We start from the raw sequence: 14,672 nt of genomic DNA, 5'->3' as shown, positions 1-14,672 counted from the left end.
CGACATCTCGGGTTCCAGTTTTGTTCAGATGTTTCATCAGATGACTCGGAGCCACAATAACGTCGTTGTTCACCCTTACAATAATTTTCCTGAGTATGATGCCGATGTTGGACAACGTGTTCTTGATTATTCTCTGCGTATAGTTTTTTTTTACACTCGAAAATTGGATACAGGGGTTTGTACCTGGGAGAAAGACCGCAGTACTAAATGCAAGGTATATATGCAATTGCAATTAAACCTCCACAACAGATGCAAACCTCTAAATCAGATTTTGAACGACTGAGAAGAACCAATTGGGCGAGGTATGAACTCAATACAAAGAGGAATATTGATGAAGTGCAGTATATCACCTGGTACGAGTCGATTGTGAATCCTGTAATTGGGACACACAACACCCACATATATGGGTTTGATCTCCCAGCGTTATCACGCCCGTCCCATGATGCAAATATCGTTCCTAGCCAGCCACCTCCAAAAGATCCATGATTTATGACTTACCCCACCAGAAGTGCAAGTTCTTCATCATCTTCGTCAAATTTGCCCAAATTTTTTTAGGAGATGCCAAATATTACTTAACAAGGTGAGACAACCACGATCCCCATTGTTTCCCCAGGTATGGAACGTGATAATCCTTACAACAATGTGAGGGCCAGTGAGGGAGAGTTGAGGAGCCAACTGAACGATTTGTATTGGCTGAGTCGGCAAATGTGGGCTACACACTGGGATGTGTGTTGGAAATGACACGAGAACACAATGTTTGGATTGAGTCCAACTATAAATGATGATGGGTGGCAGTCACAGTCTTCCGATTCCACCAGGAGCAACTGATCATCGCACGATAGTGATGATACAGTGGTGGGAGAAACACAAGTACGACGGAGTTCTTCTTCACCACACATACGACACAATACTTCTTCACCACAAACTGTGCCTGTATCTCAACCTCAATTATTTCGGCTAGATCCTAGGCGCATATCATCATCATTCTCGCCCTACAACCCAAATGATTGCTACAATGTTACACCACCACCACCATAACAACAACATCTTATATGCTTGGAGGACCGAATGCACCAAGTGCTTTCCAACAATCACCTAATGCTTTCCAATCGCCTAATGTTGGCCAACCAGGTATATCCCAAGGTTTATCAACATATGGATAGTTTTTTAATATGTTGGCAAGTGGGGATGTCCCAGGTCTATCCCCAGGTATTGCGGAATTCTAGACTCCAAAAAATAACTACGGGGGAGCTAGCGATGAGCGAGGTTAGAGAGATTGTAATTTTTTATTTTGCTGCATTTGTAATTTTAGTTTTAAAAGTACGACAGTCTTTTAATTAAATAAAATTACATATGTTTAAAACTAAGCGTTTTACATTAGCTTCACTGAATTACGGCAGACTACATTAGCTTCATTAATGAGAAGTACTAGGTGGAACAACAACTAGAAAGAAGGGGTTGAAACTGTTCAACACCTTAAGGATTTAAAAACATTTTTCGAAAGGAAAACCCACATTTTTCCATCTTCGCCATTCAGCCAAAGATCTTGTTACCATCTCAGCATCAGTTTCACCTCTCAGTCTATATCGATTGGCTTGTATGGTTAAAGCTACAAATTCACTTACTTCTTTCTTAATTGTACGAAAACGATTTTCTATGTCGCATATAACACAACGACTCGGATTACGGATGTCATTGCAGATCCTGTCGTGAATAACCGCCCAGAATTTCACCCATGAATAGTTTCCTGAAGCAAGCTGAGTAAATAGAAAAACTTAGTTTCTACAAATAGATTCATCTTATTTTTTAGTATACGGAGCGCGCAGAACTAACAAGGGCCGAGACATGTTCAAGAATTGAAAAATTCAAGATTTGAAAAATTTGTTTAAGTGGAAGAATTATTTTTAAGCTCAGAGAATATTAAAGAAGACTAAATGTGTGAATTTGAATTTAGAGTCGAAATGAGGATTATTTATAGAACTCAAAAATTAGAGCCATATATAACAAGAGTTTTCAGCCGTCCAGATTCAGCCGATGGCGTTTTAAGCAAAACCGCTGGCGTGTGAAGTAACAACTGGCAACTGAGTGACAAGCGCCAGCGTTGTTGGCTAAAGCGCCAGCATTTTTGGCACAAACACCAGCGCCGAAGGCAAAACCGCGCGGCCTACCATCTAGCGCACGCTACATGTTCCAATTCAATGAACAAATGTACAAATATGTTGGTTTGGACATCCATTTTTCATGTTTGTTGAGTCCATAGTGGGAGCAAAATGAACAAACTTTGAGTTTCTTCATTCCATAAGAACTGCTATAACTAGGGGTGTCAACGGGTCCGGGTCCTCCCGGGTATCACTAGACCCGGATCCGGACCCTACTTATAATGGTCGGGTCCGGTTCCTAACGGTTCCGGGTCCGGTTCATAAACTTGTGGACCCAGAACCGGACCCTTTTAAATACCCGGGTACCCGTCGGTTCCGGGTACCCATTGGGTCTTAATAAAACTATTTAAAAAACCTCAAAAACTTAATATATTTCTCTTCTTGGCTTGGATTTAAGTAATTTTTATAAAAATTTATTATTATTCCTTATTAATGTACTAAATAAAGGTTAAATGTAAGAGAAAAAATTTAAATGAGTAAAATATCAAAGCTAAAACTAGCAAAAATACTTGTAATTTTGCTAAAAACATGAATAAAAGAATGAATAAATGAGTATCCGATACCCGCGGGTACCCAACGGGTATTACCCGTTTGGACCCGTTTAAATTCGGGTCCAATCGGGTAATTACCCGCCGGGTCATAAGTAGCTAATGGGTCCAATTTTAGGATCCGAAATCGGACCCAAATATACCGGGTCCGGTTCCGGGTCCGGGTAATGGGTACCCATTGACATCATTTAGGAACCGGACCCGGCCATTATAAGTAGGTTATGTGTAGATTTGGAGAACAAGTAGAAAAATAAATGCAGGAAACCAATATGGCAGATAGTTTATTGAATGTTGTGGTTTTAAATGGTGTTACGTAACGGAGGAAGAAACGTAGTACAAATTACAATGACAGTTTCGTACAAAAATATGATAGTTAAGAAATGTTCAAGACAAAAAAGAGGTTGAAGTTTTTATATGTGTAGATGTACAATGATACTTGACTTGTCTATTCCTATACCGGTGTGTTTGTTACCTTGTACATGTAGAGATCATTTTCTACGTTTCTTTTTTCCCTGTTCATGGCATGAGTTCTATACATATCCCCTGAACGGCTGAACCTGCTCCTGAAGGAGACCTAGCTGATCATTTTCTATCTTAGTCAGATCATATTCTTTAGTTTTTTTTCCCCGGATTGATTAGGGTATGCCCAGATTAATTAGGGTATACCTAATGAGACAAAATCTAGGTCATTTTGAAGTAAAAGAAGCCACCCCTTAACCTTGTATTTTCAAAAATTGCCCCTGCAATGATTAACACTAATTTAATTGAAATGATTAGATTAGTTAAATTAGTTAGATTAGTTAATTGATTTTAATGAGTAGATTTGGAAATAATTGAGAGTAAGAAAGAGTATGAAGTAGTAGAGGAGGTTTTGAGGGGGGAAAGTTGGGGTTTTTGAAGTGGGGAAATGTTCTAATTTTCCTCCTACAGATGAGTACTTGTATGATGATCTACCAAATCATGATTAAATGGATTATATGCATAATCCTCACTTCACTACAAAAAATCCTAGCAAAGGCAACTAAAATCTCGCAACTGCCTCGAAAAAATTAGTTGCCAAATGCTTTCGGAACTAGTCAAAGGCAACTCGTAGTTCCTATATACTTCAGAAATAAGTTGATCGCAACTATTACTTTTATTAGTTTCTGAATTCTTTAACAACATACATACGCCAACTACATGAAATATACTTGTATCCTAATGTTTTCGAAACTAGGAAAAGACAACTGCTAGTTCCTATATAATTCGGCAACAAGTTAATGACAACCACTGTTCTTGTTAGTTTCCAAACATGTCAGCTACTAACATATGGCAACTACATGCAATGCTTTAGTAGCCTCAGATATCGGGAACTAAGCTCGGGCAATTAACCGATTTCCTAGTTTCTTAAGCCTTCGGAAATGAAAGCCAGCAATTATGACTGCCAAAGGTTTGAGCAACCAAATGACACCCTCTGTTATATTAACTGTCCAAACACCTCTTTTAACTGTGGACATTTAAATTAAAAAATTCAGTTTTGTATCAGGTCAAATTATCGTTCATTGAAATAGTAAAGGAAACAAGCGTCATATTACAAAAGATTACAGATATGCATATCATGTCTTTCTAAATGCCAATTATCGAATATCAGAATAGCCTCATAGCTCAACTTTGGCTGTGAGATAAAGTCCTAACACCCCCTAACCCCAGTAAGAGACACGGAGAAACACAACCTCCATTTTCCTCAATCTCAAGATGGGATTACGTGGACCCTACTGACTATAGTTTGGTCGACACTGTTTTATTCTTCGACTATGCCGGATGTTCTTTAGTCGGTGTTGTTTTATATATCGACCATGCCGACTATTGTAGTACATATCAAATAACTTGTGATGTTTTTGTACATTGCATTGGTACCGATGACGGATCAGCCTCAAGATCATAGTGTTAGGGGTCCTGATACTTCCGCACATCATGATAATGATTTGGAATGGAAGGAAAAAAACGACGCGGTCAAGTGGGTTATTGAGAAAGCAAAAGAGAAGATGTGCGGTCTAGTGAAAAACACCCAACAAAAAGATTTGTGGTTTGAAATGGTATGCGAGTGTAGTGGGTCGTTGGACCCAAGTCACAAGAGAAAGGGTTATGTGTATGATAAGAAGACGACTAGGGTGTACAAGACGAAGTCAAAGAAGTGTGGATCCCCATTCAAGACTATTTTTTGGAGGAGAAAAGACACCGATAGCATGTGAATAATTAATAGAGTTGATGTTGGTTGGCATAACCATAAAGATCCGAAAAGTCTTGTTGGGCACTCCCAAGTTTCCAAGTTGAAACCGCACGAGTTCGAACAAGTTGTGGAATTAAACCAAGAAATCTCCTTAGTAAGTTAAAGAGAGATGACCCGCACAACCTTTCTTCATTGTCTACAATTTATGCGGCCAAGGCAACTATCAAAATAATTGAATGGGATGGAAGAAAGGTAATTGAAGAATCACAATGGTTGGCATACAAATACAACTATACGGTGAGACACCATGAGTCGTCGGAGGGGAAGGTGGATCGTATTTTTCTTGCGCATCCCGATATGATTCAATTAGCCCAGTGCTTTTACCAAGTTTTGTTCATGGATTGTACTTATTAGACGAATAGGTATTTATGAATCATGAGAAGGATGATAGCTATAGTTGGGCATTGGAAACTTTTAAGCTTCTCTACCATGAAGACAAGACTCCCAGGGTTGTAGTGACTGAAAATGAGCAAGCAATAATGAAAGTCGTGAGGATAGTTTTTCCCAAGGAATAAATTTTGCTTCGCACTTGGCATATACAATGCAATCTTAGAAAGAATTGTAGGAATCATATCCAAAATCTAAAGGAAAAGAAAGGTACCAAACGTGAAAAGGAGGAAGATGAACGTCTTGGTAAACTAACTAAAGAGGAGAGAGAGGAAGAGAAAAAGAAAGAAAATGAAGAATGGAAAGAAGGTGAGATCAAATTTGGATTATTCATGAAAGCGTGGGATAATTTGATTTGGTCGATGAGTGTGGCAAGATATGGGATAATCTTGAAGGAGTCCGAGGATGATTGGGGCACTAATTACCCCAAAGTAGTGGAATATTGCAAGAGACAATGGTTGACGCCACACAAATAGAGGTTTGTGTATGCTTTTACTTACGACTATAAACATTTCAAACTTGAGTCCACCAGTATGGTAGAGTAAGCTCATGGGAGACTAAAATGTCAACTTTTCACGAGTTAAAATGGGATTGTGACGGTGCAACATGCTATCCAGGAGTACACTAATAATGATATCAACAAGATAAGAAAGCAATTCAAAGAAAGTAGGTTCCGGAAGTTGAAGGAGTTTATGGAGGATAATTGGTTGCTTGTTGGAATACATTGCAATGTGTCACATTGGGAAATACGTTTTATGATGAAACATCTCAAGTTGTATCAAAAGTATGACGACCCGAGCACTCCTTGTAAGTATATGATAATGAAGGCTATCATACTTCCATGTCGTCATATGCTTGGTAGGTATAAAACTCTGATTATGATTGAATCCTTATTCCAAGCAACTATATTTCAAACCGGCTCCAAGAAAAGATCCCGATGAAGAGTTTGAAGACATGGAACTTGGGAGAATAATCCTCGATCAGTACCCCACGTTGAATAGGTTGGACAAACAAACTATGAAGAACAAGTTGATGTCGATTTTTTACCCTTTTATGGAAGAACTTCAAGAACCGGGGAAACAAGATCCAACGGGTAGACCACCTACAAAGACAAGGGCAGAAGAAAGGCAACAAATTAAAGAGTATTTGAGTACAAAATGCGTTCCATACGGACATGATTATACCGAGGCGGAATACAAAGAGAAGCCGACTAAAAAGAAAAGAGGTCGTCCGATGAAAGAATCAACTACACCAACCGTTTTAAAATTGAACCCCAATAGCACTCCACCTATTGAGAGTCAAGCAAGTGTAGAATTTGTTGTAAATAAAAGGGGTCGGTCGAGGAAAGAAGTAACTACACCAACCGTTTCAAATTTGAATCCAAATGACAATCCACCTCTGGAGAGTCAAGCAAGTCAATGAGATGTTGTGAATAAAAGAGGTCGTCCGGGGAAGGTAGTAAAATCGGTACTGGAAGAGTATCGCGTACAACTCCCTCAAATTATTCGAGAGTTTGTTATTGGTAACGACGACGTCCCAAAGGATGAAAATTGTGGGTTTCACGTTGCATCCCAACAATTGGGACACTTAGGTGGATCAGTTGAGGAGAATCTCACCCAATGTCAATACATAAGAGAGAAGATGGCCTCCCTACTAGAAAAAGACAAGGAGTTTTATATCTCAATGATGCTAGAAGGTTCCATGGAGGACAAAGAAGCGACTTTTAAAGAATAGCTTACTAGTGTTAAAGGCCCGGAGGGAAATGCACCGATAAAATGGGAGCATTGGATGATAATTTCGGAATGTGGCCATCTATTGGCGGATACGTGGTCATGCGTAGTACATTTTTTTTAGTAACAGACTATGTGTGGCATTTGCACCAAAACATGCGGTTTGTGCGGAGCAGCTCAAGCATAGAAGAATTGTTATGTCTTTGGTGGATAAAAATCATTTATTGGTCCAAAACTCAACAAGGAATGTCCATTACCTCCTCTTTAATTTGTAGGTTCAATTTTTGGGAAAATTTCATATTCAATAATAGCAAGGAATTGATGAAACTTTATGAGGACAACATGCACCTTTGGAATTCTTTAGATTAGTCTAAGGAATGTCCCATAGATTTTACTAAAAGAGGTTCAATATATTTGAATGAACTCCCTCCAATAGATTTGAGTGATAAGTGATTATGATTAGGAAATAAGAAATCTTTTTGGAGTACTTTTGTAATCACATTTTTTGTGTAATGTACTTTGAAGTACTACAAATGAATGAAATGGATGTGGTTTTTTCGGTGTCAAATCCTTTGGTCGGCATTGTATTTATCACACGGTCGGAAGGTTTTGATTTCGTCAGATTTCCAACTGTACATGCATGACAACACAGGAAAAAAGGCCTGGAACAGTCAGCAAGGTTATTTCCCTTAAACAGTGTCGACAAATTTGTAGTCTGCAGGGTTTATGAGGATAGCCTTGCCGACAAAAAGAGAAAAAAAATGTTGTTCCTGGATGTTTTTCACACATTATAGTCGGCATTGTATTATATAAATAAACTGTCGACTGTACTTCCGTCGGCAAGCTTAATAATCTGTTAAGTGCCGACTGTTCAGCCGTCGGCACGCTTTGAATTTTGTATATTACCGAATAAATTCGAATACAATGATTGTTAAAAACCTTTAAAACTTAACTAGAGTATACAAACGTTAAAAACTTAATTAGAGCATACAAATCTTAATTAGAGCATACAAACCTTAAAAACTTAACCCTAACATATTTGGAACATAGATAGTATCTTATTCCGGTACACAATTTTTTTTAGGAGAGGTAATTATCTTCATCTTACCGTCGCAACATGGATTTGTGCATGGTATAAGGTTGATTTTAGCAACTTCATCTTCATACGGATCTAGGCGCTCATCTATCCAATAGAAAAACCCACAACATGTGCATTTTGAAGCATACGGCTGATATACCTATTGTAGCTTTCATGAGAAATAAGAATCCATTACAACCATCAATAGTGCATTTGCTTCCTTCAAAGGGACAATCATTTTCAAGATGACCACTTAATGTACAAAGACTACAAATATTTGGTTGTGTTGCACTTGAAACTTCCATTCTTTATGCAAGGTTGAAGATGAAGTTAAGAATGCTTTTATAATAACAACAAACTTAATGTCTTGATTTTGAAATTTCTAGCCGTTGAGCATTCAATGAGTTGTACTTTGTACCTAAAAGGTAATATTTTTGTACTACATGTTACAGTAAGTCGGCAATGTAGAGGTTTCAAACCATGCCGACTACCTATCCCTGACAGCACTGTAGCATAAAGCCTGGGAAGGTCGGCAAGGTCGAGCTTACAAACCATGCTGACTTAGTAAAACTCTAATATTGTTTAAAACTGCATAAAAAAGAATAAGTTCTAAAGAAAGTAAAACTGAAAATTAACATAAATTTAACAAGTCTAAAACCACAATCTAAGAGTTCAAAATATAATGTAAGAGTTCAAAGCACAATCTAAGTTTCTAAACCAAGTGAAACATAATAAAGTTTAAGAATTTGATGGATCCTTCTTATTGTTGTTATCTTCCTCCACATCACTAGCTTTTTCACCATCACTATCTTTTTCACCAGCATCAGCTTTTACTTTCCCTTCACCGGACCCATGTAGTCACTAGTCTCATTGTAATAGAGGTTCACTCCAGAAAAGTCATATGCCTTGAAAAAAGTTCTTGGATCAAGCTCCTCTTCTTCCTCCTCTAATGATATGCATTCTTCATAGTTGAATGGATTTCTATGACTCTCCATAAACCTTAGAAATTCTTCAGGATCTTTCTTACCCATCAGAAGTAACTTTCTTATAGGGCAATTCCCTTCAGTTTCATCTTTAGGATCTTCTAAAGAAGGATAAATCTTGTCAATAAATTCTAATAGCTCTGCTGCAATGCTGACAAGACAAAGGATATCTTCTATTTTTCCCTCTAGGAACCTAAACAATATACAAATAAAAGATATGGAAATTATACACATTGAAACATGGTTCTGGTCACCTAGTCGGCAAGGTCGATAATCTAAACATTGCCGATTAATACTTAGTCGGCATGGTTGTAATCATCTACCACGCCGACTAACACACAGTCGGTAGGGACCTATTCAAGAAAGATGTCGACTATTAACTCAGGAAAATCAGGTGTCTGTGACATAAAGTCGGAACGGTACCATTTTAAGAATATGCCGACTAAAAATCCTGAAAATCATAGTTTTCGATTTCTAACCTAATATGACAATAAAAAACCACAAAAAAATAATGGGTTTGAGTTTAGAAATCACTTACAGTCTTCTGTTCACCGGTGGAGGGTTCTTTTCAACATTCTCAAGGATTGGATTTTCGGGTTTACTGATTTCACTAGTTCCAACTTTTCCTTTACCTTTTTTCTCTGATTTGGATCTTTTGATATGTCCTGTTGAATCTGCATCGCTACTTGATCGTTTGGAATCAACCATTTTTCAGGAAAATCAAATTGGACGATTTGCAGAGATTTATTTTTCTAATTTTGATGGAAGAGTAGATGAAGAAGAAGAAAAGAAGATTGATAGTTTTTAGGTTTTTAATTTTAGGGTTATCTGATTAAGTAATAGGGTTAATTACTTCAAGGATATTAAAGTAAACTCACCCATACTTGGCCTCTCCTTGGTACAATAAGTCCATTGAAATTTGATACACCCCAATTAATCTGGGTATACCTCAATTTTGCAGCTTTTTTTTTCCTAAGTTCATATTCAACTGAATCAGTTCAGTACATTTAGTATTCTGTATTCTCCATCTTCACCAAAAAAATTAAATCCAATAAATTTTTAGACTACCTATTCCTGCAGTGTGTTTCAGTGACTAAGAAAATCACCACGAGGGATTAGCTATTACCTGGAAGGGTGATTCTCAGACCACACAAGAACCGAATTTCAACTTTTATCTCATAAACTTTTAATGTGGTCCTGGTGGGTCCCGTAGAAGACAGCCAGAGGTCTCATGTTTTGGGTTTTGGTGTGTCTAGCAGTTTCTGTGTGGTTTAATCACATGATTCGTTTAGAATTTTTGTATCTGGGAATATGTAAAAGAAAAACAGAAAACTTTCTAATATATATATATTAAAATTCCCCGATTATATAACTGAGAAAAAAATTTTAAAAAAAATGCAGGATACTAATATATAATATATGTCATGGTTTTCAATGGTGTTACGTGTTGGTAGAGGAAACGCAGTACAATAGATAATATCGTACACAAATAAAAGTGGTAGTTAAGTAACATTTATGCCAAAAATGTTATACAATGAATCAATGATACTATCTCTATATACTATTCCTACATTAGTGTTACCTGGTAGAAATTATTTAAGACAATCACATGATGAGACTATAGCTCTGTCCAGAGAGATTACGATAGCAAGAGAAAAATGACGATCAACTAATCGTATCTCTATCACCGTACGCGGTTAATCATGGGTCTTTTTGTGTTATGGATGTTAGTTGCTAGTATAGCTAATTCAGGGTCTTTTTGCCTCACTGGATTGAGCTACCCTGATGATGATCAAAATGGTGCATAATCAAATAAAATATTTTTTGTTAATTCATTTATCGTTTAGTTCTTAAACTAATCTCTAACTGCTTGTTCTACTCAGATCCAAATTATGTGTTCCTTCATGAAGCAACCTCAGCCCCAGCTATATCATATTACCATTACATTGTAATTGGAGGAGGAGCTGCCGGTTGTCCACTAGCTGCAACTCTTTCGTCGAAATATAATGTCCTGTTAATAGAAAGAGGCGGATCCCCTTATGGAAACCCTAACATAACCAATTTGAGTTCATTTCATAATAATACTCTTGCAGACCTCTCTTCAACTTCCCTTTCTCAGCGTTTCATATCTGAAGATGGTGTAATTAATTCGCGTGCACGAGTTTTAGGCGGCGGAACTTCCATAAATGCTGGATTTTACTCGCGTGCTGAGCCGAAGTATGTTAAGGATTCAAGTTGGGATGATAAACTAGTAAATGAATCTTATGAATGGGTGGAAAAATTCGTCGTATTCAAGCCAAAAATTGAAGCTTGGCAATCTGCAGTACGAGACGGATTGCTAGAAGTTGGTGTGTTACCTAATAATGGATTTACATTTGACCATGTTAATGGCACTAAAATTGGTGGTACCATGTTTGATCAGAACGGGCATAGACATACTGCGGCTGATTTGCTTCGATATGCAAATCCTAAAAGGATCACTGTTCTTCTCCATGCTACTGTCGGTAGGGTTTTGTTTAGATCAAAAGGTACGGTGAATCATTTAGGTTTGGTAATAGCATCTAGACTCACATTCACCATTTTGATGAGTTGATTAAAGTAATAAAGCTTACGCTTATTTGCAAAAAATGTATGTGCAGGAAACCAAAAGCCAGTAGCTTATGGAGTGATGTTCACTGATGCATCTGGTATGAGACACAAAGCATACTTAAAACAAGAAGGGTTGGGACTGATGAAGAACGAGATCGTATTATCAGCTGGTGCATTGGGAAGTCCTCAATTGTTAATGTTGAGTGGTGTTGGACCAGCTGATCATTTGAGATCCCTCAACATTACAGTTGTGGTTGATCAACCTCTTGTTGGTCAAGGGATGTCTGACAATCCTATGAAAGGAATATTCGTCCCTTCTCCTTCAGAGGTTGAGGTATCACTCGTTCAGGTTGTTGGTATTACTGAGTTTGGGAATTACATTGAAACCGCTAGTGGCGGCAATTCTACTGTATTTAATGGTGGGATCATATTTGAGAAAGTCATTTGTCCATTATCCACTGGCCATCTTAAGCTCAAAACCAAGAACCCAAATGCCAACCCGCTTGTCACTTTCAATTACTTCAAAGAACCCCGAGACCTCCAACGGTGTGTTAATGGTGTTAAAACAATTGAAAAGGTAGTAGCATCCAAGGCATTCTCTAAATTCAGGTACGACACAATCTTTAATCACAATACAAGTCTTTCTAACGTAGTCTTCGCCTCCGGATCAACTTTTTCAACTAATCTTTTGATCATGTATATACAGGTTCGATAGTATCTCCTTCCAGACTCTACTCAACCTAACGTCGAGTTTTCCCATAAACTTGGTACCCAAAACTGGTAATGACTCGACATCATTGGAGCAGTTCTGCAGAAATACTGTGACGACTATATGGCACTATCATGGAGGATGTCAAGTTGGTAAGGTTATTGATCAGGATCATAAGGTTCTTGGTGTTGATTCTTTAAAAGTTATTGATGGATCGACATTCATCGACTCTCCCGGCACAAATCCTCAGGCTACAACTATGATGCTTGGAAGGTATAATCTTAACTAAGCCGGTGTGATTGTAGTACAATGATAAAGTTACTGGGTGATGATACCAGTGATCTGAGTTCGAAATTCGTCGGTACCAAATTCTTTACCAATCAAAAAATAAAAAATAATCTTAACTAAAATTTTAATTAACTAAAATTCATATGAGAAAAATCTATTGATCAAACATGATTATCCTCTTTTCCGTATAATAATGTAGGTATATGGGAATCAAGATTCTGAACAAGAGGCGATTACAACTGGATGGGACTATGGGAGGATGACATAACCAGATGATCGAATTAATTAAGCTGTATACATAAGTTGTATACGATAATTCCTTTTGATCCATCAAAAAAAAAAGAAGAAGTTGTATACGATAAAAATCGTCTATGCGTCTACATTTGTCTCGTTTAAAGTTTCTTGTGGAGAAGATTGTGGAGTATGCTACCATTTGTTTCTTAGTGAACCGTCTGGAAATAAATCTTGATATTTGAATCAGCTGATAGTCGCGGTTAAATGCACTCTTTATACTTGGGCAATCCCTACCAAATATTTTTGAGAGAATTACTTTGAGAGTTCCCAAATATAATTGGGATGCAGTAATTGGCAATAGGTAGCTGCATTATTTTTTTTATTCTTTTTGGTTCTTAATGTCACTTTTCTTTGGTGCAACGTAGTTTGACATGACAGAACCATGAGCAACTGGGTCACGGACAAAAGTAGAGAGAGTTCCTCGAAAGCTCCTTGTTTGGCACATGGGGTAGTATGTTGGTTTTAGGATAAGAAAGCGCGCTCTAGGAATAATTTTGTTAATTAGTTTTGTACAACACACCTGTTGAGACCCATTCAACAGGGGTGTCTGCAACTTTTGGATTCACTGGTTTCGTGTGATAGGAAGTATCATCAATTTCAAGTGTCCATTCATTTGAATTTTTCCTAAATGTCCCATGTTAAAAGTAAATTTCACTTTCTTTCTCTAGCTTGTGGTTGCAGCTTGCTTTCACATATTAGTATATCCTTATTTCTATTCTACTTATATATCTAAAAAAAACCAACTGGACTAATGAAGATGAATGCACAATTGTCGATTTCAGAAATGATATTCATGTCAATGATGATCATATTATGCTTTCCAGTTTATAAAACATCTGCTCGTAATTTCATCTTGGAGCTCTTCACACACTTTTACTGTTGGAGATAAACCAGGTATTTCCTAAATCTCTTGATCAGTTCATTTATTTAATTAGTTTAGACTATATACTATATTTTTATTTGCTGTTTAGAAATATTCACTCATATGCTTGTCAAAATGAAGTCTTTGTTTATCAGCCAGTACACACTGTACTTGAAGTGAATGCGTCTGATTATGAGGCATGTAACTTGGACAATCCGATGAACATCCATAATGGAGCATCAACTATCATTACTCTGAACACTTTGAGCACTAGGTATTTCAATTGTGGAACTCAAGGACATTGCAAGTCCGGACTTAAGGTAAAGATCGAAGTGAACAGCAACGGGACATCAGTCACAGCACCTTATCGTCATCGTCTCCCACCTCTTCCTCCTCGGATTCCTCCATCCAATTTTCCTCCGTTTTCAACAGCTACAGAGAAGACCAAGAATTTGATGATAATTACTTGCCTGATGACTTTACTCTTAGTGATGGTGGTATAGATGTAAGTAATAAAAGTGGTGTTAATTCAGTGATTATGATAGTAGTTATGATAGTAGATTAGTTGCTTATCTGGGTTTTGTTTGGAGTATTTACTACTACTTATCTTATGAATGAAATTGGGGTTTTTTTAACTGAAATTTGGAAAATATTTGTATACCTTTTCCATCAAATCAACCTGGGAAATTAGTTGAATTATTGTTATTTCTCGTTGTTCTATTTCTTTCTTTTTTCGGGTTGTTATGGTATCGTACCACAAAAGATCGATCCTCATG

At 37.4% G+C, this 14,672-nt stretch overlaps 1 protein-coding gene across 1 annotated transcript; it reads left to right on the top strand.

The window, feature by feature from the left end:
* The first annotated feature begins 10,784 nt into the window (after nt 1–10,784).
* Nucleotides 10,785–13,220, top strand: LOC113286847 (protein HOTHEAD-like). The gene is made up of 5 exons (XM_026535475.1): nt 10,785–10,954; nt 11,038–11,682; nt 11,794–12,352; nt 12,450–12,725; nt 12,940–13,220. The coding sequence occupies exons 1-5, from the start codon at nt 10,858–10,860 to the stop codon at nt 13,001–13,003; spliced, it is 1,641 nt and encodes a 546-aa protein (XP_026391260.1). The 5' UTR covers nt 10,785–10,857; the 3' UTR covers nt 13,004–13,220.
* Nucleotides 13,221–14,672: the final 1,452 nt, after the last annotated feature.

The sequence above is a fragment of the Papaver somniferum genome, chromosome 6 (genome assembly GCF_003573695.1).
Source record: "Papaver somniferum cultivar HN1 chromosome 6, ASM357369v1, whole genome shotgun sequence".
Classification (NCBI taxonomy): Eukaryota; Viridiplantae; Streptophyta; class Magnoliopsida; order Ranunculales; family Papaveraceae; genus Papaver; species Papaver somniferum.
Note: the sequence above shows the minus strand (reverse complement) of the source record. Positions and strands in the feature narration are given on the sequence as shown.

What these genes read in the sequence shown, in the direction of transcription:
- LOC113286847 (XM_026535475.1), top strand. Translation starts at nt 10,858, where the DNA reads ATGGGTCTTTTTGTGTTATGGATGTTAGTTGCTAGTATAGCTAATTCA. An exon ending in CCCTGATGATGATCAAAATG is followed by an intron (nt 10,955 to 11,037) that starts GTGCATAATCAA and finishes TGTTCTACTCAG; the next exon opens with ATCCAAATTATGTGTTCCTT. An exon ending in GGTTTTGTTTAGATCAAAAG is followed by an intron (nt 11,683 to 11,793) that starts GTACGGTGAATC and finishes ATGTATGTGCAG; the next exon opens with GAAACCAAAAGCCAGTAGCT.